The sequence below is a fragment of the Neomonachus schauinslandi genome, chromosome 6 (assembly GCF_002201575.2).
Source record: "Neomonachus schauinslandi chromosome 6, ASM220157v2, whole genome shotgun sequence".
Taxonomy (NCBI): Eukaryota; Metazoa; Chordata; class Mammalia; order Carnivora; family Phocidae; genus Neomonachus; species Neomonachus schauinslandi.
This window is the reverse complement of record NC_058408.1, coordinates 26,931,928-26,954,336: the sequence shown is the minus strand read 5'-3', so window position 1 is coordinate 26,954,336 and position 22,409 is coordinate 26,931,928. Positions and strand designations below refer to the sequence as shown.

The window sequence follows — 22,409 nt, the reverse complement described above, 5'->3', positions numbered from 1 at the left end:
TGTGAGAGAGAATGTGTGTGTGAGCGAGCGTACGTGGTGTGTGTGTGAGAGAGAGAGAGAATGTGTGTGAGTGTAAGCGAGTGTATGTGGTGCGTGTGAGTGGGTGTGTGAGAGAATGAGTGTGTGTGCGTGTGAGAGAGAATGTGTGTGTTTGTGGTGCGTGTGTGCGTGTGTGTAACCTGAGGAGTGGAGCAGCACTGGGGCTAGGCCTGGCTTTCTGGGGGTGAGATGTTTGGCCTCCTTTGGCCATGGCCTTGACAGAAAGGCAATAATCAAAGAACAGGGTTAGAGGTCTGAGGCTTCTCAGGCTCTGGCATCCCTGGGTCCCTTGGCCCCTTCCCACAGCCCTTCTTGTCCTCTCTTGCCCGATCTGGAGCGATAAGAGGGGGTTGCTTTGGAATTCTTCCTTCAGTCATGAGTCCTTGGTGGAGGAAGGAGGCTTCAGTTAGGAGAGGACTGCAGCCACCGTTCAGTCACTCCCAGACCCTGGGCATCCACAGAGTTTGGGCCACGTCTCTGAGAACTTTTCTGGGATGCGGTGATGTCTGCTTGAATAAATAGGATACGATGGACCTGGAACTGTGGGGCCAGCCTCTCACCCTTGTACGCTGGTCCTGACTGAGATGGGGTGGGCTGGAAACGTGTCTCTGCGTGTCTGGGCCTGACAGTGTGGGAGCAGGGCTCCTCGAAGGGACACTGAGCATGGGTACTCGGTAAGGCCAGAGCAAGTGCCCTGGCATCAGGCACCAGGATGCAGCCCTGGACTAAGGAAGCGGGGATCCCTGGGATGTGGGCTAGACCGGGCAAGTCCGCAGGCTCCCTTGCTTTCACGTACGTGGGTCCTTATTTCACCGGCCACCTGTAGCTTGCAAAGCCCTGGGGAGGGTGTGGGAGGGAGCTCCCTGGGGCACTCGCTTCAAAGCCGCCTCTCTTCCTTGTCTAATATCCACCGGTCTCTGTCGGGACCTCACCACCCCAAACCAGAGGTGAGACTCCCCTCCATCTGTTTCTAAAGGATAATGTCATTAAACAGAAATACAAACTAGGGGAAAAGATCTAATTGGGTTATATTGTTGGCTTGAGGGGGAAGGGGCTGCAGAGCAGATTCGGTGACTCTCTCACTCTTGTTTCCACCTCTGTCCCCTTGTACCCTAACACACACTTGGAGTGCATGGAGGACCCAGAGATGGGGACCCCTCTGGGGGCACACATGTTAGCTGCGGCTTGTAGCCCTGCAATATGGATGGGTGGGGGCTGTTCTGGGAGCAGGTGCCAGAAGTAAGGGATGCGTGAGAAGATCCCACCACTGATGTGGGCATGCAGGACACTGGTCAGGGGGCAAATCCCCGAGCACTCAGGGGCCTTGGGGGTTTTCAGGAATTTGCCACCTTAACCCGGGAGCTGAGCATGTGTCGGGAACAGCTTCTAGAAAGGGAGGAAGAGGTATCAGAGCTGAAAGCAGAGCGGAATAACACAAGGGTAAGTGGGGTGACCTGGTGTGTGTGTGTTGGGGGGCGAAGCCCCTGACCAAGGGCGTGGCCAGGGCTCATCCCAGGCCCCATGCTGACCTCTTCCTGTCTTATGTTCTGGGGTCGGTGCTAGGTTTTTCCACCCGTAGATGGGGGTAGCCCTGGGAAGGTCGGGGTCCTAGGACAGAGGCCAGGGCCACTGGCTTGGGGAAGGTATTCAGTTGGAGCAGCGGCAGTTTACCAGCATGAAGCATTTCAATATTTTAACAACGGTGCGCACGGCCCCACTCAAGGCTCCTCGGCGGTCACGTGGGCCCTGCTTCCAGCCCCTGGGGCACGTACTCACAGCCCTCCCTCTTGCCCTGCCCCCCGCCCTGCCAGTTGCTTCTGGAACATCTGGAGTGCCTGGTGTCCCGCCATGAGCGGTCGCTGCGGATGACTGTGGTGAAGCGCCAGGCCCAGTCGCCTTCAGGGGTCTCCAGTGAGGTGGAGGTGCTGAAGGCCCTCAAGTCGCTGTTCGAGCACCACAAGGCCCTGGATGAGAAGGTAGCCGGCGGGGCCCGCCGCTTGGCCCACCCCACCATCCAGCCTCCCCTCCGTGTGTCCCTCCTCGGCGATTTCTGCACCCCGTGTTGAGGGAAAACTGCCCTCTAGCTTCGCAACTGGCCCCTCCTCCCACCGGCCTAATTTCCAGGTCCTCCTGTTAGGTTCCCGCTCAGAGATGTGCCTCTTGGCAGGCCCCTCTCTTTGCCTTATGCCTCAGTGCTGGTAGATCAAGCCAGGCTCCTGCAGCTTGAGTCCCGTGGGGTCCCTGTGTCTTCCTCCATCCCCCCCTTCCCTCTGGCAGGTGCGGGAGCGGCTCCGGGCGGCCCTGGAGCGAGTCACCACTTTGGAAGAGCAGCTCGCCGGGGCCCACCAGCAGGTAAGCTGCCTACCCACCCTCCACCTGCAGACTGCAGCTCCCGGTAGCCAAGGAGGGTTCACTGCTTTGCCCCACTCTGTTGTGCATTGGATTTCTTCCCCGGTCATGGCTGGAGACCGCTAGGCAACTCGAGGCTGGGAGGAGGCAGGGGACTCAGAAGGGTCTGGAATAAACAGGAAGTTCTCTTCTCTTTGACTCACTGCCCTGGGCGCTGTGCCCCACAGGTGTCTGCCCTGCAGCAGGGGGCCGGGGTTCGGGAGGGAGTGGCAGAAGAAGAGGGGACTGTGGAGCTGGGACCGAAGCGCCTGTGGAAGGTGGGTCACGGGGACCTGCGTGGCAGGGGCAGGGTCGCCCCCAGACGGGACGCAAGGGCCCCACCCTGAATTCGTTCAGGCGAGCAAATGCTTGAATGAAATTTGGGGCTTTCTCCAATATTCCAATGTCTCTTTCCTTCTTTCCCCCACCCCATCTGCGAAGAAATCGGCAGATATTTTGTGTGTGTACCCCACATGCTGCTAGGCACGTAATATGTCGTCCACTTGAAGGTTAGGCGCCATCTACCTTGTGTGTCAGCGTCAGGCCAGATCCCTTTTCTCTCCCCGAGCCTTTGTTCCCTTAGTCACGCCCTTTCCTGGGTTACAAGATTCTGAGACAGCAGGTAAACTAGAAACTACTGTTTTTCAAAAGAAACGCAGGGGAGCAAGGGTGTTTTGTTTGGTCCCCGTCTGGAGCGAGCTCCTGGGGCCCAGAGGAAGGACGGTGGCGCTGGAGGTGTGTGCGGACTTTGGAGGCGGAGCTGTGATCTGCTCTGGGTGTGCCGTCCCTGGGGTGGGCCAGGGGCGCGGGCTGCCCTGGGCCCCGATGACTGACTGATGGCTCACTGTCCCTGGAGGATGACACGGGCCGGGTAGAGGAGCTGCAGGAGCTCCTGGAGAAGCAGAACTTTGAATTGAGCCAGGCTCGGGAGCGACTGGTCACCCTGACGGCAACAGTGGCCGAGCTTGAGGAGGACCTGGGCACGGCCCGCCGGGACCTCATCAAGTCGGAGGAGCTGGGCAGCAAGCATCAGCGGGACCTCCGGGAGGTGAGCTAGGGCCCCGGCCTGCCCCCATCTGGTTGCATGTGGGCACTCAGCACTCCGGAGGGCAGCTGCTAGGATGCCCTAGGTCTGGAGGGAGGGCCAGGCCGGGGCTGGGGAGCTTAAGACTGAACACTGGGGTCCACTGTGCAGAGGAGTAGCGGGAGGGCTGGGTCAAGGTCAGAAACTGGCAGGGAGGCATGGGGAGGATACAGGCAGCCAGGCGTTGGTGGGGAGGTGCCGGCAGGATGGGGGCAGGGAGAAGCTGATGCCCTTCCCTCCCGTCCCCTCTTCTCCTGCCCTAGGCTCTGGCTCAGAAGGAAGACATGGAGGAGAGAATCACAACACTAGAGAAGCGCTACCTGGCTGCACAGCGCGAGGCCACTTCCATCCATGACCTCAATGACAAACTGGAGAATGAGCTGGCCAATAAGGAGTCCCTGCACCGCCAGGTAACTCCTCCCGCTGGTGTGGCGGCAGGCACTGTACTTGACCCTGGCGGTCCTGATGATCGTGCTGGAACCTTCCCTTGGTGGCCCAGGAGCCCCGGGGGTCCTGCAGGTCACCTTGGGAAAGGGGAGGCCATGCATCATGGGCAGCCAAGAACCAGGTTGTCCTTGGCTCGTCTGGCCTGTCACCTGCTCCCTCCTGAGGCGGGGCCAGGAGGTGGGGGAGGTTTTGGGGCTCCCTCTTGACTCTTGGCGGCCCCCCCCTCCACGGTGCCAGTGTGAGGAGAAGGCCCGGCACCTGCAGGAGCTACTGGAAGTGGCAGAGCAGAAGCTGCAGCAGACGATGCGCAAGGCCGAGACGCTGCCGGAGGTGGAGGCCGAGCTGGCTCAGAGGATTGCAGCCCTCACCAAGGCAAGTGGGCCCAGAGCCCCGGGATCTGCCTCTGTGTCTGCTTCCTGAGCTCTTATGGAGCCAGGCAGTGCGTGGAGAGAGTGGGAGGCACGCAGGGCTGGGAGCCAGGAAACTGCCTCTCACCGCATGACTCCGGGAAGCACCCTGTCTGTGTCTGTCTGTTGGAAGAGTAATCCCTGCCCTCATCACCCCTCAGCAAAGTGACGGTCTCCTGAGGAGGGCTGCAGAAGTCCACGGAGAAGTAGACGAGACTTTGCCGAAGCAAAGTGTTTTGATGATCATTTACACTATTGTGTTAATACTAGCTTTTGTTGGGGGCTGGAGTGGAAAAATTAGGACTTTCATCTCTGGAAAGATGAAATCCAGGAGGAGATAGGATCAAAGTGGGTGGGGGGGTGGCAGTGGGAGCGCAGGCTGAGCATGCCTTTCTCCATCAAACTGAAGGGTTCTGGATCTAGGGACCAACTCTGGTTGCTTGAAGGCTGCAGCTTTAGGATTAATAAAAGGGAATAGATTTGTACCTGATGGATAGTTAACTTTATGGAGGAGTAATTTCTAAGAGGTAGGCAGGCTGAAATCATTGTTGGAGCTGGAAGAGCTGGGTAAATGCACGCACCTAGACATGCGGTGGGCTAATCAAGAGCATTTAGGAGTGTTTGCAGTGGGTTGGATGCTTTCAGGGGGGCCTCACGTGGGGTCACCATAGCTACCCTCCCCCGACCCATGGAGAGAAGGAAATCAGCAGTGGGTAAGCAGCAGGCCCCGGAGCCTCTGGAGGATAGAGGCTGGCCGCTTTGAGTATGTCATCATCTCTATGATGATAGGGTTAGACTTGGCGGTGTCAAAGGTCTTTCTCGCTCCTAGGGATGCAGTGCTGGGTTTAAGTGCGCTAGAGGATGCCACGTGTGGGATGCTGAGCCGTCAGCTTTCATATCTCCCCATACTGACAGGAAGGGATGGGCTGAAGTGATTCAGATGTTCAAATGAGTCATAGTAGGGGGCTTTAAGGAGGGATTTCCTGACTGTAGGCTGTGTGCTAGTCTGGAATATCTTGCCAGCTGAGACATGGGCTTTCCATCTCTGGAGACAAGTGAGTGGAAGGGAGCCCACTCTGCCTGGGTGGGTAATAACCATGGCTAGCATTTGCTGAGTGTTTATTGCGTCCTAAGTGTTTGCCATGGATTATCTCATGTAGTCCACACAGTGGTCCAATGGGCATAGGGGCTGTTACTATCCATATTTTACAGTTGAGGAAACTCAGGCACATAGAGATCCAATAACCTGCCCGACGTCACACACAGGGGAAGAGAGGGAGCCGGGATTTGAACCCAGGCAGTCTGGCTTGCATTCATATTAAGTGCAGGTCCATCTACCTGGAGGCATAGAGGAGATTTATGGTAGCTCATGCTTTCAAGTGGAGATTTTTTCTGGATGTGGGGAGTCCATTGGGCTGCCAGCTCCAGGATGTTTTAAGGCAGGCCCTGAGCAGGAAGAACACTTGGCAGGGAGGAGAGAGTGCTTGGGAAGAAGGGCAGTGGTGGTGGCAGTTCTGCTCCAGGGTGAGAGGCCGAGGGCTGGGCTTCGTTGGTACTGAGGCCCTGAACCCCGAAGAGCCCCCTGGCACAGGGTGTGTGGGATGCGGGGCCTGAGCAGGAGGGCAGGGGATCTACAGGCCACACTGACCTGTGCCCACCTCCAGGCTGAAGAAAGGCACGGCAGCATTGAGGAGCACCTGCGGCAGCTGGAGGGGCAGCTGGAGGAGAAGAACCAGGAGCTGGCGAGGGTGAGAGCACCGCGCTGGGCTCTCAGGCCCCCTCCTTGTCCCCAGGGCAGCCTCCCAGGATGGCGTGTGGACAGGCCTAAGAAGAGTGGGAGCTGGGAGGGGCCTGGCCAGGGACAGAGCCATAGAGGGGCTGTAGGAGGTGGTCCGGGGAGCTGGAGAGAGGGGCTCCGGGAGGTCGAGTAGGGGACAGGTGAGTGGGGTGCAGCCAGGCGGGAATGCGCGGCCCTGGGGTGACCTGGGACCAGGTGTGCCGGCTCTGCAGGTACGCCAGCGGGAGAAGATGAACGAGGACCACAACAAGCGGCTGTCAGACACCGTGGACCGGCTGCTCAGCGAGTCCAACGAGCGCCTGCAGCTGCACCTCAAGGAGCGAATGGCCGCCCTGGAGGAGAAGGTGCGCTGGGTCGCGGGCCTGGGTGGGCGGGGCTGCCAGGTGGGCGGGGCGAGGGTGTGGGTGTAGCCGAGGGGAGGAGTTGGGATGCGAGAGGTTAGTCAGGGGCGGGGCGTGTCTGGGACGTAGACCTGGGTGGACGGACCTGGGGAGGCTGGAGAAGGGAGGAGCAGGAGGGGTGAGGAGGGGCGGGCTGGCCTGGAGAGTGGGGGCAGGGAGGGGAAGGCGCGGGCCGGCGCCGGAGTAGAGGAACCGGGGCGGGGTCCCTAGCTCCCAGCTGTTCTCCCCCAGAACACGTTGATCCAGGAGCTGGAGAGCTCCCAGCGGCAGATCGAGGAGCAGCACCATCACAAGGTACCCAGCTGCTGGGCAGCCCGCCGGCCTGGGAGGGCCGGGCTTGCGGTGAGGAAGGAACATGCCTGTGTTTCATGCAGCTGCTCTGACACCCAGCACCACGCTAGTCTGTGTACAGACGTGATTTCGCTGATCCTCGCTAGCGCCCGGCACGGTGGATGCATCGCCACCCACATGTAAAGAAGAAACGGAGGCCATAAGCATAGGGCATAGGGTGGGCAGCAGAGGCAGGGCCCAGGGCACGATTTGTTGGGGCCTCAGGCCAGGTGAGGCAGGAGACGTCCGGTGATTCTGAGGGGACTCGTCACTGGTCCTGCCTCAGCCCCGTCTGTGAGGTCTGGGTGGGCACCCTGCTCCCCTCAGCTGCCCAGCCTCCGTCGCCATGCATTTGTGTGGTGGTGAGGGCTCAGCAAGCCCTATTCCAGTAGCATCCTTACCAAGACAGACCCTCTCCTGGCCCTGCCCCTCTGCCTGCCCGCTGCCCACCCTTCTGCTCACTTTCCAGTTGGACCTCTTCTCTCGGTGTTGTCTGTAGGCCTGGCCGGGGGCCCCTGGCTTTGGACTTTGCACTACATTCTTCTGCTTCTCCCCAACTCTGCTGTCCTCTTTGTCCCTCTCTCCTCTCTCCGCCCCTCCCCGGCCCCACCCCCACCCCGGGTCTGCCTGGCACAGGGCCGCCTGTCTGAAGAGATTGAGAAGCTGCGCCAAGAGGTGGACCAGCTGAAGGGTCGAGGGGGGCCGTTTGTGGATGGCGTCCACTCCAGGTACTGGAGCGCGGGAGGCTGGGCGTGCTGGGATGGGGTCCTGGATGGACCCTGAGGAAGGAGACTTCCTCCCACCAAAAGACCTCCCAGGACCTCAGGGTCCTCCTCCTATCCAGGGTGGGACACTGAGGCTCCCAGAACTTGGTCAAAGTCACCTAGCTCACTTGGGCAGCATAGAAGGAGCACTTGTCCTCTGAGGGATGCTGAGAGGCAAGTAAAGACGGGATGCTCCTTCCCCAGAGCCATGGGACACAGGCCGTGCTTCCTGATTCCTTGACAGAGGACATGCCCTTGAGAGGGGTCTGCTGAGTTACATGCTCACCTATTTCCCACAGGACTTGCTCACCTATGTCCCACAGGACTTGCTCATGGAGAGTGTCTGGTTCATTCTAGTTCCTCAGAGATACCATCTTTAGGGCTCTGGAGGATTGTTGCCTGAGAGTTAAGGACCGTGTAGGTTCAGGCAGCAGGCAGTGGGCAGAAAGGCAGCACGAGAGACTGACATGAGGCATCCAGAACTTCCTCACAGTTGGAAGTTGAGAGGCCACATCATGGTTGTGACCTCCCTTTTTCTGAAAACATTGTAAGAGATGGAGAGTGGCGCTTTTCACCTACTGCTGGAATTAGGTCCATGTTTTAGGGAACTTCTGGATTTTTCTCCACATTCTGTGAAGTAATTGACATTGAATGCAGACCTCAGTCCTGCCGCCACTTCTCTGCCCAGAGAGGCAGGGTGAAGATTGAGGATACTAGTGGGAAATGCCCCTCAAGGTTCATGGCTCCTGGCTGTTTTCTCTCCAAACCAAAGTCTCACAGAAGGGAGTCTTTGAGGTTCCCTTCAGTCATGCTCTTGCTATGTCAGGGCAATAGGGATCCATTTCCCTGAAGAGAGGTTACAGGAAATGTCTACATACACATTTGTATGGAGGGGTAGGGCTTGCATTAGGGGAAGGGACATTGAACCTGAAGAAGAGAAGCCTGTGGGTGTCTGGGGTGGTAGAGACTTAAGTACCATCTTCAAGTTCATCAGGAATTATCGTTTAGGACAGCATGGAGAGAAGCAGGGAACAGAGACAGGGAATAGTAGTTGGGATCCCTCTGATTTCTTCCTTTCCATAGGTTTCTCCAAAGAGAACCCCCCCACCCCCCAATGAATACGACTCATGACTCAGAGTACACCAAGCTATTTCCCGCTGCTTGCTTTCCTTAATGGTTGAGAATTCTTGGCTTTGACCATAGAAAGACTGGACCCATCATGGAATTGGGACTGAGTTGGAGGAGAGAAGAGGGGGATAAGCAGAAACTCCCTTTTCCCTGCTCCATTTCCCTTATCCATTGTAGGCTTGCCCTGTCCCTTTGCCCTGGGCCCCTCATGGTGTCCAAACTGGGAAGCATCATAGGGAAGAAGTGTCACTAGGGGAGGCTTCCAGACATTCCAGAGCATCATTACTGGGATTCTAAAGTCTCAGGTTTGGAATAAACCCAGGGGGCATCTAAGTGGTTTTTCTAGCCCATGTCTCTGATAGAGTGTCAGGGCCTCCTGAAGCTTCCTGGGGGAAAGGGAGTCGGCCTGGGTTGAATTTTGGCCAGGAACTCAGTCCAGATTATGGGGAAATCCAAGGAAAGTTGCTGAGGAGAAGACGAAGAAACAAAGACCCTAGAGATTAAAAGGACCTTTAGAGACCCGCCCTTGCAAAGTCCCTCAGTGCCCGGAGCTCTCCAGCACCATTCTTGTCGGACGGCCGAGAGGAGAGCCGGGGTTGAATGCCTCTGATGGAGAGCTCAGCTCTTTAAAAGCCACCAGTTGCATCATAAACCAAATCTTACCATCCGAAGGTGCTTCTTACGTTAAATGGAAAGCTGCTTCCCTAGAACGTTCTCCCCTGGATCATTCTGATCCCTGGGGCACCAGAGAATAAATCGAATCTCTTGTTTACACGGCAGCCCTTAAACCATTTCCAGTAGCTTTCTGCCAGCTAAGACTTCTCTTCGCCAAGCCAAAGATCCCTTAACTCTTTGGACCTTGGGTGTGAGATGGGGCTCTCAGTCCTCAGGGCTGGTCTTTTCTCCCCGCCCCCGCACCCCCCCTCAACCACTCAAGGTCGCACATGGGCAGCGCAGCGGATGTGCGGTTCTCCCTGAGCACAGCCACCCACGTGCCCTCAAGCCTGCACCGCCACTACTCAGCTCTGCGGGAGGAGTCTGCCAAGGTGAGGGGTGGAGGGGTGAGTGTGGAGGGGTCTCCCCGGGGAGTTTGGGGTCAGTTCGGCCGCGTGCCTGGCTCCAGTTTCACAGACGGCTGGTGTGCGGTGCAAATCCCCCCCCCCCCCGTGTGGACAACAGCTGCAGCCCTGGGGTTGGGGCCATTGTTAGCTGCAACAGCTGTGCCCCCTCGCCTTGGCCTCCTGGTGGGCAAGTGGTGGGGCTGGCGGGCGGCCAGCCAGTCCCTGAGGCCCTACTGAAGCGTGTGCACGTGTGCCTGGGGGTGCAGGCGTGTGTTTCTGGCCGTCAGGGTGGGAGATGCAGGGGTGAGATGGAATTGGCCAGCTTTCTGGAACACAAGCTGTGGTTTATGGGGGAGATGAGAAGGGATGGCAGGTTTAAGTGGCCCTGGGGAGATGGCACCTGAAGTTTTCTGAGAAGCAGCTTTGCGTTCCTGCTGAGACTGCCTGGGGGGCTGGGAGGGGGAGCAGGAAAGTACGGGGCAGAAAAGGACCAAGACCCACCTCATCTTCTATCTGGGGAAATGTGATTCCATTCTAGCACCATAATTGTTAAGCATGCTCTGCCCTGAACCCAGGTCCTCTGCATGCTCTAAGGCACTGCAAGATATGGGTAGAGAAGGAGGGAACTCCTAGCCTGACGGGGGAGGACTCATCTCTGCCCTTAGGAAAGCCCTAGTCTGATGGGGTCACAGTCTGAAGGCATCTCTTTCTCCCCTCACCCTTTCCTCTTTTCGTTGATAAGAACACAGCAGGTGCCCAGGAGCTAGAAAAGAGCCCTAATGGGAAGTTGGGGGTCTGGATCCTAGAGGATGGGGTTAGAGCACCTCTCTATCCCTGGCCCCCCTGCTCTTCTGGCTCGCTCAGCCCACTTCTGTGCTCTTTCCTCTTCTGGGCCTTTATCCACTGAAGAGGTTTGTAGGGTGACTTCTGAGACCACCACTTCTCAGGGTTGGGTACAGGGTCCTGCGATGTGCTGAAACCCTGGGAGACGCAAGACAGACAGGACTGCTTGGCTTCTCTTGTGCCCTGGATCTAGTTACTCTTTGAGAGTTTGTATTCATGGAAAGGGATCGCCTTTGTGTAGTGCCAGATACTGTGCTAAGTGCTTTCCATGCATGTCCTCACTCTGTTCTCACGATTACCTACAACGTAGGTAGGTACTATTACTATCCCCGTTTTACAGATGGAGAAACTGAGGCCCAGAGAGGTTAAACAGTTTTACCTCCGTTGCACAGCTAATAATCAGGTTTCAAAGCAAGGCAGTCTCTTTCTGGAATCTGTTCCTAACCACTCTGCTACCTGGCTCCTTGAATTGGGGTAGTATTTCTTAGACTCTAAAGGGCAAATAAATCACCTGGGAAACTGGTTAAAATGCAGATTCTGAATCAGTAGGTCTGGGGTGGGGCCTGGCAGTTTGCGCTTTTAACGAGTCCCCAGGAGGTGCCAGTGCTGCTGGGATAGGTGGGGAGGGGCCTGCTCCTCAGCGGTCTGGTGTGTCTTATTCCTACTCTTCTCCCCTCCTTTACTAAGGACTGGGAGCCCTCTCCACTGCCTGGGGTGCTGGCCCCCACAGCTGCTCCTGCCTTTGACAGTGACCCCGAGATCTCCGACATGGATGAGGATGAGCCAGGGGGTCTGGTGGGCTCCGTGGATGTTGTCTCCCCCAGTGGCCACTCGGATGCCCAGACCCTGGCCATGATGCTGCAGGAGCAGCTGGATGCCATCAATGAGGAGATCAGGTTCGGGCTGGGGTGGAGGGTCTGGGAGGCACCTTGTAGGACAGGGGCCCCTTTAGGTTCGGGCACTGCAGGACAAATTCTACATGTATCTGCTTGTCTTTTTTAGCTGCACCTCTGAGTGCTCAGTCTAGGGACTCTGTGCGGGGGGGGCATCAGGCCCCATACCGGATGGAGAGGGGTGAGACCTCAGCCTGACTTTTCGGGCTTCATTTCCCCTCCCGGGGCTGGGGAGGCTGTGTTCCTGCAGCTCCTGCGGCTGAGCCTGGAGCCCCGCCGACCGAGACCACGTCAGGGAGAGAACTTTGTAGATGCTCCCGTCGGTCCGCCCCCGCATCTCTGGGGGAGGCAGCATTATTTCCATTGTTCAGCCAAGGGAACCGAGACCAGAGAGTTTAAGGGATTTGCCCGAAGCCCCACAGTAAGTGGCGGGGCCAGGATTCACATTCAGGTCTACACTCTGTGTATTGAAACATTCCTCCCATCCCTAATGAGGTGTCAAACAGAAACCAGTGGCAGGGAAAGCGATCAAGACCTGGACTTTACCCTGACTTTGTAGGAGGTTTGTGAATGTTTGTGACCAGCGTCAAGGAAAAATCTGAGCCAGAGGGCTCAGAGCTTATAGGGCTATATGGGACATCTGGTTCCATGGTTCCCACACTTTTGGATTTCACAGACCAGTTAGAAAGAAAACACACACACGCGAGAGAAGGGTAGTAACCTAGGGCTGCCAACTTTTATTCTGCAAAGGAACCCATGAAAAGTAGCTGCTGTCCCCTATCACAACCATTCCACAAAAGAAAGGGCATTTTAACACCCCTCACGGTGGAAAGACAGACTCTGCATAAAGACAAGTCCAGCTCCTAACGGACAGTTGGCATTGTCACATCAACACATGCGTGTGTGTGCACGTGCGTGAGGCTGCCTACACACGCCCCCCTCCCCCACAGGGTTATCATGGGTTTTCTCATTTTTCATGGAACAGGGAAAACTCCATCAGGGGTCAGCGTCAGTTAAAGACCTGGGTTTGGGGCCGGCTGGCTTGGACATTGCATGGGTCTAGTGGGAAGCTGAGGCCAAAGAGTCTGACTCCAGGTGGCCCGCGTAGTCAGTGGTAGGTCAAGAATTCTGCCTTATAGGATGGTTTGTATCCCACTGACTAAATGCCTCCTTTGTTGAGCTGGAGAGTTTTGTTACGTGAAGTCAGCTAACAAGACAGAGAGAGAAATGTTTCTGAGCTGCAGTGGAAAGATCGAGCTGTGTCCACGAGGCCTTGCGTGTCCCAGCGATGCCAGAAACAGCGCGGCGTTCCCCTGGGCATTGCCTGCTGCCTGGGCTCCCAGAGTGGGAAGTGCGGTGCCGGCCCCTGCCCCCTGCTGGGCCTCGCTGGGGCCAGCGTAACGTCTGGTTTTGCCCGCCTCCCAGGATGATCCAGGAAGAGAAGGAGTCCACGGAGCTGCGTGCCGAGGAGATCGAGACTCGAGTGACCAGCGGCAGCATGGAGGCCCTCAACCTGACCCAGCTGCGCAAACGCGGCTCCATGCCCACCTCTCTGACTGCCCTGTCCCTGGCTAGCGCGTCCCCTCTGCTCAGCGGCCGCTCCACGCCTAAGCTTACCTCCCGCAGTGCTGCCCAGGACCTGGACCGCATGGGGGTCATGACCCTGGTGAGAGCCTTGGGACAGTTGATGAACAACCCTAGTCAACTCTGGGCTCTGCTTTGGGGGCTGGCCGAGGGTTGCTGTGAAGGCTTGGTAGGGCTCACTCCTTCTCAGCTGGGCCTGGCATCCTCTTCCCATGATGTGTGCAGACCCCAGCATGTTAGGCCGCCAACATGTTCTTCTGGCGTGGGCCCGTCATGTCTTCCTCAGCCCTCTCTCTTGGATAAGTGCAGAATGCTTAAGAAACTCACCCCCTGCCCATACCTCTCCCTCTCTTCCAGAGGTGGCCCTGACTTATTTTTCCAGGCCAGCTTTTTTCTGCTGGGGTATTCTCTCTCGGCCTGTGTAAGGCACTGAATCCTATCTTCTCCTCCTAAGACCACCGGGCTCCACTTGGGGTGGACTTTTGGGCATCTGGAGGGTGATGCTGAGCTCACCCTTCACTCTCTCTTCCAGCCCAGTGACTTGAGAAAGCATAGGAGGAAACTGCTGGTGAGTGCTGCCCGATGACCCAGGTACTAATGGGTGAATTCTCCCAGGCCCTTCCCTTTTGGCTTCTCTCCCCTGGCTGGGCCCTTGAGTCTGAGTCTGGGCTCAGAGAGGGCCCCATTCTTCCCACTGCATTTCTCCAAGCTCCTCTGCCTCGACTGGGCTGGGTAGGCAGGCCCCAGATCTCTCCCTCTATCCCCTGACGGCTTCAATGTCTGTTCAGTCGCCAGTGTCTCGGGAAGAGAACCGAGAGGATAAAGCCACCATAAAATGTGAGACTTCTCCTCCTTCCTCACCCAGGACGCTGCGGCTAGAGAAGCTTGGCCATCCAGCCCTGAGCCAGGAAGAAGGCAAAAGGTAAGTGGCATGGCCCCACCTTGAGTCCCTCTACCCTCAAGGTCATCTCATCCCTCCCCCTGCCTCTGGAGGGACGGAGTCTCACCTGTCCAGGTGTCTAAACATCTTGCTTCTCTCTGAAACACTGTCAGGGAAGGACATTCCCATGTGTCCTTTGGTCACCTGCTCTGATCATAATCCGTCCCCCCCCCCCCCGCCACCGCCCAACCTCTGCCACTTACCGTAAGTCCTTCCCGAGGTCTCACTTCCAGGTCTCCTGTTATAATGAAACCATGTTTCTTTTCATTCCACCCCCTCGTCGCCGTCCTGTAGTGCTCTGGAGGATCCGGGCAGCAACCCAAGCAGCAGCGACGGCAGCCAGGACTCCTTGCACAAGGGCGCCAAGCGCAAGGGCATCAAGTCGTCCATCGGCCGCCTGTTCGGGAAGAAGGAGAAGGGCCGGCTAATCCAGCTGAGCCGGGATGGAGCCACGGGCCATGGTGTCTGTCCACGTCCTAGCGAATGGGTGCAAGCAGAGGGGCCAGGGCAGGAGGGAGTCCTGGGATCCGGCCTTCTCTGCCTGCCTCCCAGGGGCCCGTGGGTGGAAGCCACAAGTCAGGCAGATTTCAGCTCCGGAGAGGAGAGGCGAGGCGAGGCGGGTGGTTTGGGTTAGAGCTGTTTCACAGGGCCACGGGCTGCCCCAGGAGTCGCTGGCTCCCACCACTAGAAGCGTCCGGCTGCAGGTGGGTGGCTGTACTTGGAATGCTGTGGAAGGGATTCCTGTACGGAGTGAGAGGTTGGACCTCTGAGGTTTCTTGCAGTTTGAAGGTTTTCTGACGTACCGTGCTCAGGACCTTCAGGAGGAATCTCTGGGTTCTTTCTTGAGGAGAATCGGTTCTTGATTAGAACTTATTTCTAGTACATCAGGTCTCCAGGACGCAACATGTCATAATGGCTTTTGATGGCTTCATAGATATTCGCGGAAATGCTTGGGCAGGAGTAGCATTACCACTTCTGTGCTAATATAAAGTTCTTGTGCGTGCTTGGCGCCTGCCAGGTACACAATGAATGTCAGCCGTCTTCCTCCGCCCTCCCCTATTCCTGCTTTCCTTTCCTTCCTCCCCTCCCTTCCTCCTCTTTGCCTCATCTACCAGTCATTTGTTCAACAGACATTTATTGAGTAACTACCGTATACAAGGCTCAGCGTTGGGTGTTGGAACAATAGGCCATTCCCTCAAGGAGCTCGGTGTCTCCTGGAAAGGGGAAAAAAAAAAAATATATGTATATATATATATATGAAGAGATGATTCCAGAACTGTGTAATGATAGCAGTGTGCTTCAGGTGCTTCTGGAACGCAGAACTCAGCTGTGGAGTGGCAGGGGCACCAGCAGTGCCTTCCTCTGCTAGGCAACCGCTGGGCCGAAGCGGGAAGGCTGCATAGGAAGTGGCCAAGCCAAGAAGAGTTGTGCGTGATGGGACCGGGGGTCTGGGAGAGGCAGGTTCTGGGGCAGGAGCTCTGTACACAATCGAGTCTATTCAGAGCGGGGGAGAGAGAGGCTGGGAGGAGTGGAGGAGTGGCTGTGGACCCTAGGCTGGGCGCCGCTCAGAAGGGCCTTGAGAAGTTCTCCCAAGGCAGCGGGAGCATTGACAATTGCGTGCAGGGGGAGGGCCTGATAGATGAGAAGAAAGGAACCTTTGAACCCAAAGGCATAATTAGACCTCCCTGCACCTCAGAGAAGGTGTGGATCAGAAGCTAGCTAGCTGAGTAAGGAGGAAGTGGAGGAGGAAAGGCACCTCTCGTCTGGGTGGGGAATGAGGTACAGCACCCTGTCCCCAGCCCTCAGGAGCTGACACAGATGGGGCTGGGAGGGGGCCGAGAAGGTCTGATCTGTGGAAGAGGTATTCTGTGGGAAGTCTTAGGATACGCTCCCCGCACCCGGCGGCGCCTAACCCTAAGACAGCATCTCACCTCGGCTTCTGGATCGCCCACACCTACGGCCAGCCGCGCTGTGTGGCGTGCCTGGAACTTGATGAATTCTAAGATGTGGCGCCTGCCATGAACTCCGTAGGGGTCTGGCGTCCTTTTCAGGAGATCCTTAATAGAAGAAGACCGAGCTAGGAATGTTCCCCCATGGGGTTCGTGCAAGTGTGCTCCCTGAGAAAGAGGCCAAGGGGCACGTCTCTCAGTGTGCCTGTCTTCACACCCCCAGCCGGGTCAGGATAATCCTCTCTGAGCCCGGAGCCCACTCATGTCTGGCTCTCCAGGTTTCCTTTGCACCTTGGTTTGGAGGAGAGCTATGTTCTGTCTAGGATTCTGCTGTGAGGGGGTAGGACAGCCTCGGTCCATCTGGCTGGAAAATGCCTCCAGGGTTGAGGCTCCCCTGGGGAGACTCTCTGGGCTAGGGGACCTGTTTGATGCCACTGTGGGGCCACCTGGATGTAGGGACATCGAGCGGAGGCTCTAGGAATAATGGATGGCCCCATCAGGCCTCCTGGGTTGTTAAACATTGAGGAGCCTCCTGTGGGTCTGCTCCCCAACCCTGGCCCAGGCCAAGGGAAGAAAAGGAGAGGGCCTGGCTCACATGTCATCTCTTCCCTTCTAGTTCTGCTAACAGACTCCGAGCTTGGTCTGCAGGAGCCCATGGTGCCTGCCAAGCTGGGGACCCAGGCAGAGAAGGACCGGCGGCTGAAGAAGAAGTAAGAGCCACAGGCCAGGATGGCACCCAGCCCCTCACCCACTGTCCTTCCCTTGGCCTGCCATGGGACTGAGCATTTCTAGGTGCCATGGGACTGAGCTCAGGCAGCCAGAGCCGGATCCAGGCCCTTTCTGAACTGAGTTGGCCTGGTCCCCCTGGGCACAGCAGGGACTAGGAGGTGGTTTTTACTATGACCCAAGGGAGAAGGAGGCTGGGGGACTGTGGGAAGGTGACCCAGGACCTGTGGGTCTCTGGCAGAGCAGACTGAAATGTCTATGGGTCAGGCCATGTGCAAACAAAGTCAGAGCCCCTTGCCCTCTGAGAATGGAGAAGAGTCCTGCCCCATGTCTTGGCATCATACTGCTTCGGGCACGGAGCAGGGGTAGCAGTCCAGTGGTGGGGAGTTGGGCTGTGGGAGTCCCGCTTAGCACAGCCCATGGCCCCAGGAGTAAGCATGGTTGGGAGAAAAGGAGACTAGTGAGTCTGTTCTTCCTCTTCCTGCAAGACACCAGCTGCTTGAAGACGCCCGCAGAAAAGGAATGCCCTTTGCCCAGTGGGATGGCCCTACTGTGGTCTCCTGGCTGGAGGTAAGCCTAGGCAAAGGGAGTCTACTCGGGGGACTGGTGGGAAGGATGTGCAGTGTGGGACGAGGACTCCTCGGGTAGGTAGAGGGGTGGTGTCCCTAGAACTTTCCCAGCTTGTTTCTCCCCTGCCAAGTACACATGTGGCATGCCTAGCATTTAGCCCCGCTCCCTTCCCCAGCAAATGCATGTACCAATTACTGTGGAGGGCAGAATCGATGCCACTTATGGCTGATGCCTCACGGGTAGCTTGGTTTGGGTTAGGGGAACTAAGTATCACCGAGCCATAGGCTTTCGCAGGCAATTTGACTCCCTCTATAGGCTGTCCCCAGGAGCTGGTCACTCATGTGATGTTGGGAAAATCCCCTCACATTCTCGGACCTTAGATTTTCCATCTGTAAAATGGGCAAGAGAGGCATTTGGTGATTGTCATCTCTACATTTCTGAATTCTGCTCTGTGTTTGCTCTTTTGAGACCATGGATGAGGCCTGGCCCTTGCTCCCCGATCTTGTCAAGCTCTTGGCAGCAGGGCCCAGATCTTGGGGAAGGGGCTGAACTTACCCCCTGTGCCCGTATCTGCAGCTCTGGGTGGGGATGCCTGCCTGGTACGTGGCAGCCTGCCGGGCCAACGTCAAGAGCGGTGCCATCATGTCGGCCCTGTCGGACACGGAGATCCAGCGTGAGATTGGCATCAGCAATGCCCTGCACCGGCTCAAGCTCCGGCTGGCCATCCAGGAGATGGTGTCGCTGACCAGCCCCTCCGCCCCACCCACCTCCAGGACTGTGAGTGGCGTCTCCCTCCCCCAGGACATTTTTCGGAAGTCCTGGAATAGTATTTGCAAAGTTTCCCGTTGGTCTTTGGGAAGATGGTAACATTGATTCCTGCCCCTTCTGGTCCCTCAAAGGGCTCAACCTGGTCTCCAGGAGGGGCTGACACTGATTCCAGGAGGATCCCAGCAGGCTCGTTCCCTGCCTTCACATATCACCAGTGGGCCCCATCTCCCTATACCCACTCTGCCAACAATTGCAGATCTCTGGGCAGAGTTTCCAAGGATAGGGCTTCCAGGGGTTCTGTGTTGTTGCTGGACTCAGGGAGGCAGAGAGGCAGGGCATTTGTGAATTCTGTCCTCGTCCTTCAACCTCTCCATCAGAGTGCAGACTAGTCCATGGAGCCTCAGGGTAAAATCATTCACTGCTGTCCGTCTCTTTGATTGGGATCAGCCCATTTTCCACGATCGGTGCCATTCATTCGTATTCATTCAGGAAACGTTTGTTGAGCATTTCTAGGTGCCAGGCACTGTGCCGCGCAGTGCGGCTACAGTGATATGGGGAGCTGCTCAGAGCCAGACAGTATGCGGGGCTCGGGGCTGGGCCTGTGGGAGGACTCAGGGGAAGGAATGTTTGTCCTTGTCCTTGGGGTTCCCAGCTTCAAGGGAATCTTGGGGACCCACATGCAGGACCTGCTGGGTTTCCTCTCTGCCTACAGTCTTCCGGGAATGTCTGGGTCACCCATGAAGAGATGGAAACTCTGGCAACACCCACTAAAACAGTGAGTCTGGGCCTGGGTTGGGGCTGATGACCCACATGAGGACAAGGGGAAGGTGGTGGGAAGTCAGAGGGGGTTGCAGTCGGTCTAATATGAGATTGGTATCCCTGATGTGTGTTGGGTTCTGTTCTCAGGGTGGTGGGTTGGTGGGAGAGGAGTGGGATTGGGAACAGTTTGTGTGTGCTGGGGGATCCGTCTCAGGGGTTCCCGAGCTCACCCTAGGCCACTGGCACGCTGCAGTGGAGAAGAGCTGGCCTTGGGGATGGGGAGTGCTTTGCCCTGCTTTGGGCAACAGAGTCCTTGCCCTTGTGCTTGATGCTTGGTGGGGGACCAGGGAATGGGAGAGCCTGGCCCTTGTGGGGCTTCCAGCCAAGCCTGCGAGGTGTGGGAGTGTGTTTTTGCCACACACACATTTGCTCCCCCCTCAGCGCAAACACAGACAGATGCACCAGCCTTGTGTTCTCTCTTGACCATCCCAACAAGCCCTCCTTAGTCACCCTTCCAGCCACTGGGGTGTCTGCTCCCTCTGCTTGATGGGGCCTGGGGTGGACGCTTCCAGGTTCCTTGACTCTGCCTGTTTCCCCTGACACGCTGCACTCGTTCCCGCTAGGACAGTGAGGAGGGCAGCTGGGCTCAGGTAAGACCCCCTTCTCTGTCCAGAACCACCTCTCAGGATTTCAGGGCAGTATTTTCCCAACAGGCTCTCTGCCCAACAGGACTCCCTGAGTCCCAGTCTATTTATGTCCCCTCTTCGCACGGAAAGCCATGGACAGGTTTTCTCCTCCCGCTGAGGCCCCCTCCCTCCTCATTCCCCTCTAGCTACTTGTTCTGGTTTCTCAGGATGGCCAATGGGGAGCCTTAGAGGGCTGTGTCCCCAGCACACCTGCTTCTTCCCCTCTCGTCCCAGGAATAATGAGACCGAGATGGGTACAAATCCTCTTCCTCACCGCATCCCGCAGGGGGCACCCCTGGTGAGCTGGGCAAAGACGTTTTACTCATTTAGTTAGTAGGCAAATATTTATTGAGCAGCTACGAGATGTCAGGCCCTTCTAGGCTCTCTGGATACAGAAGTGGACTCTTACATTCTAGGGGAGAGACAGGCAAGAAACACACAAACACACCCACGACCACTATGTCATGTGGTTCTAAGGACAGTGGAGTAGCACTGTGGATACTTCAAGGGAAACCCAACCGGGTCCTGGACAGATTAGTCATAGTATATTTACACAGTGAAAACTTCAGCAGAGGAAATCGACGAAATTTAGAAATATTATGTCAAGTGCAAAATCGAAGCCCAAAAGATTCATAGAATTTTATACTAAAACTCAAAAATAAGCAAACTTAATAAATTTTTTTTGAGAGAAATACACATTGGTGATTGTAAAAACTGTAAAAACATTTTTTCCAGCAAGGGCATGATAGAATACTCAGCATAGTGGACACCACTAGAGGGGCAGCAGGGGATGGGACGGGGAAGGTGAGCATGGGGGCGACAACAGCCGTGGGATCGCGCGGCTGGTGTCCATTGATGTTAACTTCTTCTTTATGCTTAATAACGAACCTGTGCTACATTTATTTTTATATGTATAACGATTTCGTTTTAAAAGATAAAATCAGTGTTTCAATCTAAAAAAAAGGAAGTAGGGTAAGGAACCAGAGTGACGGAGGAGTGCTGTTCCTACAGTCTTTCTAAGGATAGGTGGACAGGAGCCCCTGTGTCGGCAGGAGGTGACAAGAGAGTGGGTGGAGGGGGGCGGCCAGGGGGCGGCTGGGGGTGCGCAGAGGGAGATGGCTGGGGGAGGGGGGTGCGGGTGGTGCGCGAAGGCGGGGCAGCCAGGTGTGTGTGTAGGGTGCTGGAGAAAGCAGCAGAGGGCCTGGGGAATTCCTGGACTGGACAGCAGAGCTCAGAGTGCTGCGTGTTTCAGGTGCAGGCCTTCACCTGTGGCTTCTGACTTCTCTAGTCCATACGTAACTCTTGGATAGATGTGGGAGGCCACTTTGCGGTCCTCTGTAACGGGGCCTGTCCCCTGGGCCCAGTGGGCTAGAGGCCGGCAGAGAACCAGGAAGGCAGGTTGGCCACACGACACCACAAATGCATTCCTGAGTCGACAGGAAGGACCTCGTGTTATCTGCTGCCTGGATAGTTGCTTCTGTTCATTAGTGTAGATAATTGATCCGTGAGTGGAACCATATCATTCTGAGATCTTAAAAAGTGCCATTTAAAACCCCCACCTCCTACCACTCTCAGCTTCTTAGTGAAAATCAGCTGCCACGGCGGATGGAGGGATGTTTCTCTCCACGGGATATGCCGGCCGTGGCCGACTGGCACTGCGTTCCTCCCCGATAGCCGCTCTGCCTTGTCCCCCCAGACCCTGGCCTATGGGGACATGAACCACGAGTGGATTGGGAACGAATGGCTCCCCAGCCTGGGGCTCCCCCAGTACCGCAGCTACTTCATGGAGTGCCTGGTGGACGCCCGCATGCTGGACCACCTCACCAAGAAGGACCTGCGGGTCCACCTGAAGATGGTGGACAGCTTCCACCGGTGAGCAAGGCCAGAGTGTGCCGCGGGCCTCCCCCAGCCCTGGGGGTCTGTCTGCAGGGATCCAGGGGCCTCCAGCTCCTTGTGTGGCCCGTCTGGGCGCTAATGGGTCTCCCGCTTGCGAAAGCCGGATCCTCGTCTCATCCTGCAATGTGAGGGAGGATTCGGTCCTCTCACCTCCAGCCCTTAAGACACAGAAAGTCATTCTTCCTTAGCTTCACATTCTTGGAGATTTCCCTCCTAGGTCTGCATTTCATTTCTTTGTCTTTGGGCTTGCTGAAGTTTCTCTGTTCACCCTGGGAAGCCTCAAACTGAAACCAGTGTCCCGTTTCGGGGTCTAATTCCTTCTAAGTTGAGAGGAAAGGTCTTTCTGGGCCCTAGTCCTGCCTGCATCCCAGATCTGAGCCTCTCAGCTTTGAACCCACGCCCTTTGGTATACGGGATGCCATCCAAGTCTCTCCTCCCCTTTGCTGAAAAGGTCTTCTGTTTGCAAGTGTCTGCAGCAGAGGTCTCCACGACTGGCAGCCCGTGGGCAGAATTTGGCCCCACAATTGTGTTTTGTTTGGCTGACACGGTATTTTAAAGATTATGAATTTAGTTGCCAGCATTTAAACACTAGGAAATTTTACACAAAATTCTGGATGTCTGGCTTCTCTTAAAAAACTGGAAGCTCTGTTGACACATTCTAGCATGGAGACAGCCAGCTGGAGCTGGTGGTGGCCGCCCTCCTGCCACAGGTAGGTGCAGTCCCCAGATCCTGCTTCACTCACTGCGCTACCTGCTTGAGCACAGGGGGCACTTGCGCGGGGGAGCAAGGTGGGTGGTCATTCCAGGGGTTGACAGTCGCTAGGAAGGCTTTTTAACATCTAGCTTCAAATCACACAGGAACCTCGCTCTTTGAGCCAGGTTCTTTGTCTTTTACCTCTAATGCCCACGGCCGCCCTGCAGGAGAGGTATGACCCCACTTCGCATATT

The 22,409-nt window shown here is 56.6% G+C and overlaps 1 protein-coding gene across 10 annotated transcripts in view; it reads left to right on the top strand.

The window, feature by feature from the left end:
* Positions 1–22,409, top strand: part of PPFIA4 (PTPRF interacting protein alpha 4) — a 35,417-nt gene that overhangs the window by 2,578 nt on the left and 10,430 nt on the right. For 2 of the 10 annotated variants that reach the window (XM_044916327.1, XM_044916324.1), the window contains exons 2-24: positions 1,378–1,479; positions 1,851–2,015; positions 2,317–2,391; positions 2,616–2,705; positions 3,284–3,475; positions 3,775–3,921; positions 4,196–4,330; positions 6,030–6,113; positions 6,376–6,507; positions 6,796–6,858; positions 7,531–7,622; positions 9,724–9,832; positions 11,378–11,586; positions 13,009–13,249; positions 13,700–13,735; positions 13,956–14,089; positions 14,402–14,568; positions 16,673–16,766; positions 17,271–17,352; positions 17,929–18,129; positions 18,833–18,895; positions 19,503–19,529; positions 21,262–21,437. In XM_044916327.1, coding sequence (XP_044772262.1) covers positions 1,378–1,479; positions 1,851–2,015; positions 2,317–2,391; positions 2,616–2,705; positions 3,284–3,475; positions 3,775–3,921; positions 4,196–4,330; positions 6,030–6,113; positions 6,376–6,507; positions 6,796–6,858; positions 7,531–7,622; positions 9,724–9,832; positions 11,378–11,586; positions 13,009–13,249; positions 13,700–13,735; positions 13,956–14,089; positions 14,402–14,568; positions 16,673–16,766; positions 17,271–17,352; positions 17,929–18,129; positions 18,833–18,895; positions 19,503–19,529; positions 21,262–21,437 — 2,816 coding nt within the window. The remainder of the gene's footprint in view (positions 1–1,377; positions 1,480–1,850; positions 2,016–2,316; positions 2,392–2,615; positions 2,706–3,283; positions 3,476–3,774; positions 3,922–4,195; positions 4,331–6,029; positions 6,114–6,375; positions 6,508–6,795; positions 6,859–7,530; positions 7,623–9,723; positions 9,833–11,377; positions 11,587–13,008; positions 13,250–13,699; positions 13,736–13,955; positions 14,090–14,401; positions 14,569–16,672; positions 16,767–17,270; positions 17,353–17,928; positions 18,130–18,832; positions 18,896–19,502; positions 19,530–21,261; positions 21,438–22,409) is intronic. The other 8 variants (XM_044916330.1, XM_044916329.1, XM_044916326.1 and 5 more) reach the window with 7 other exon arrangements.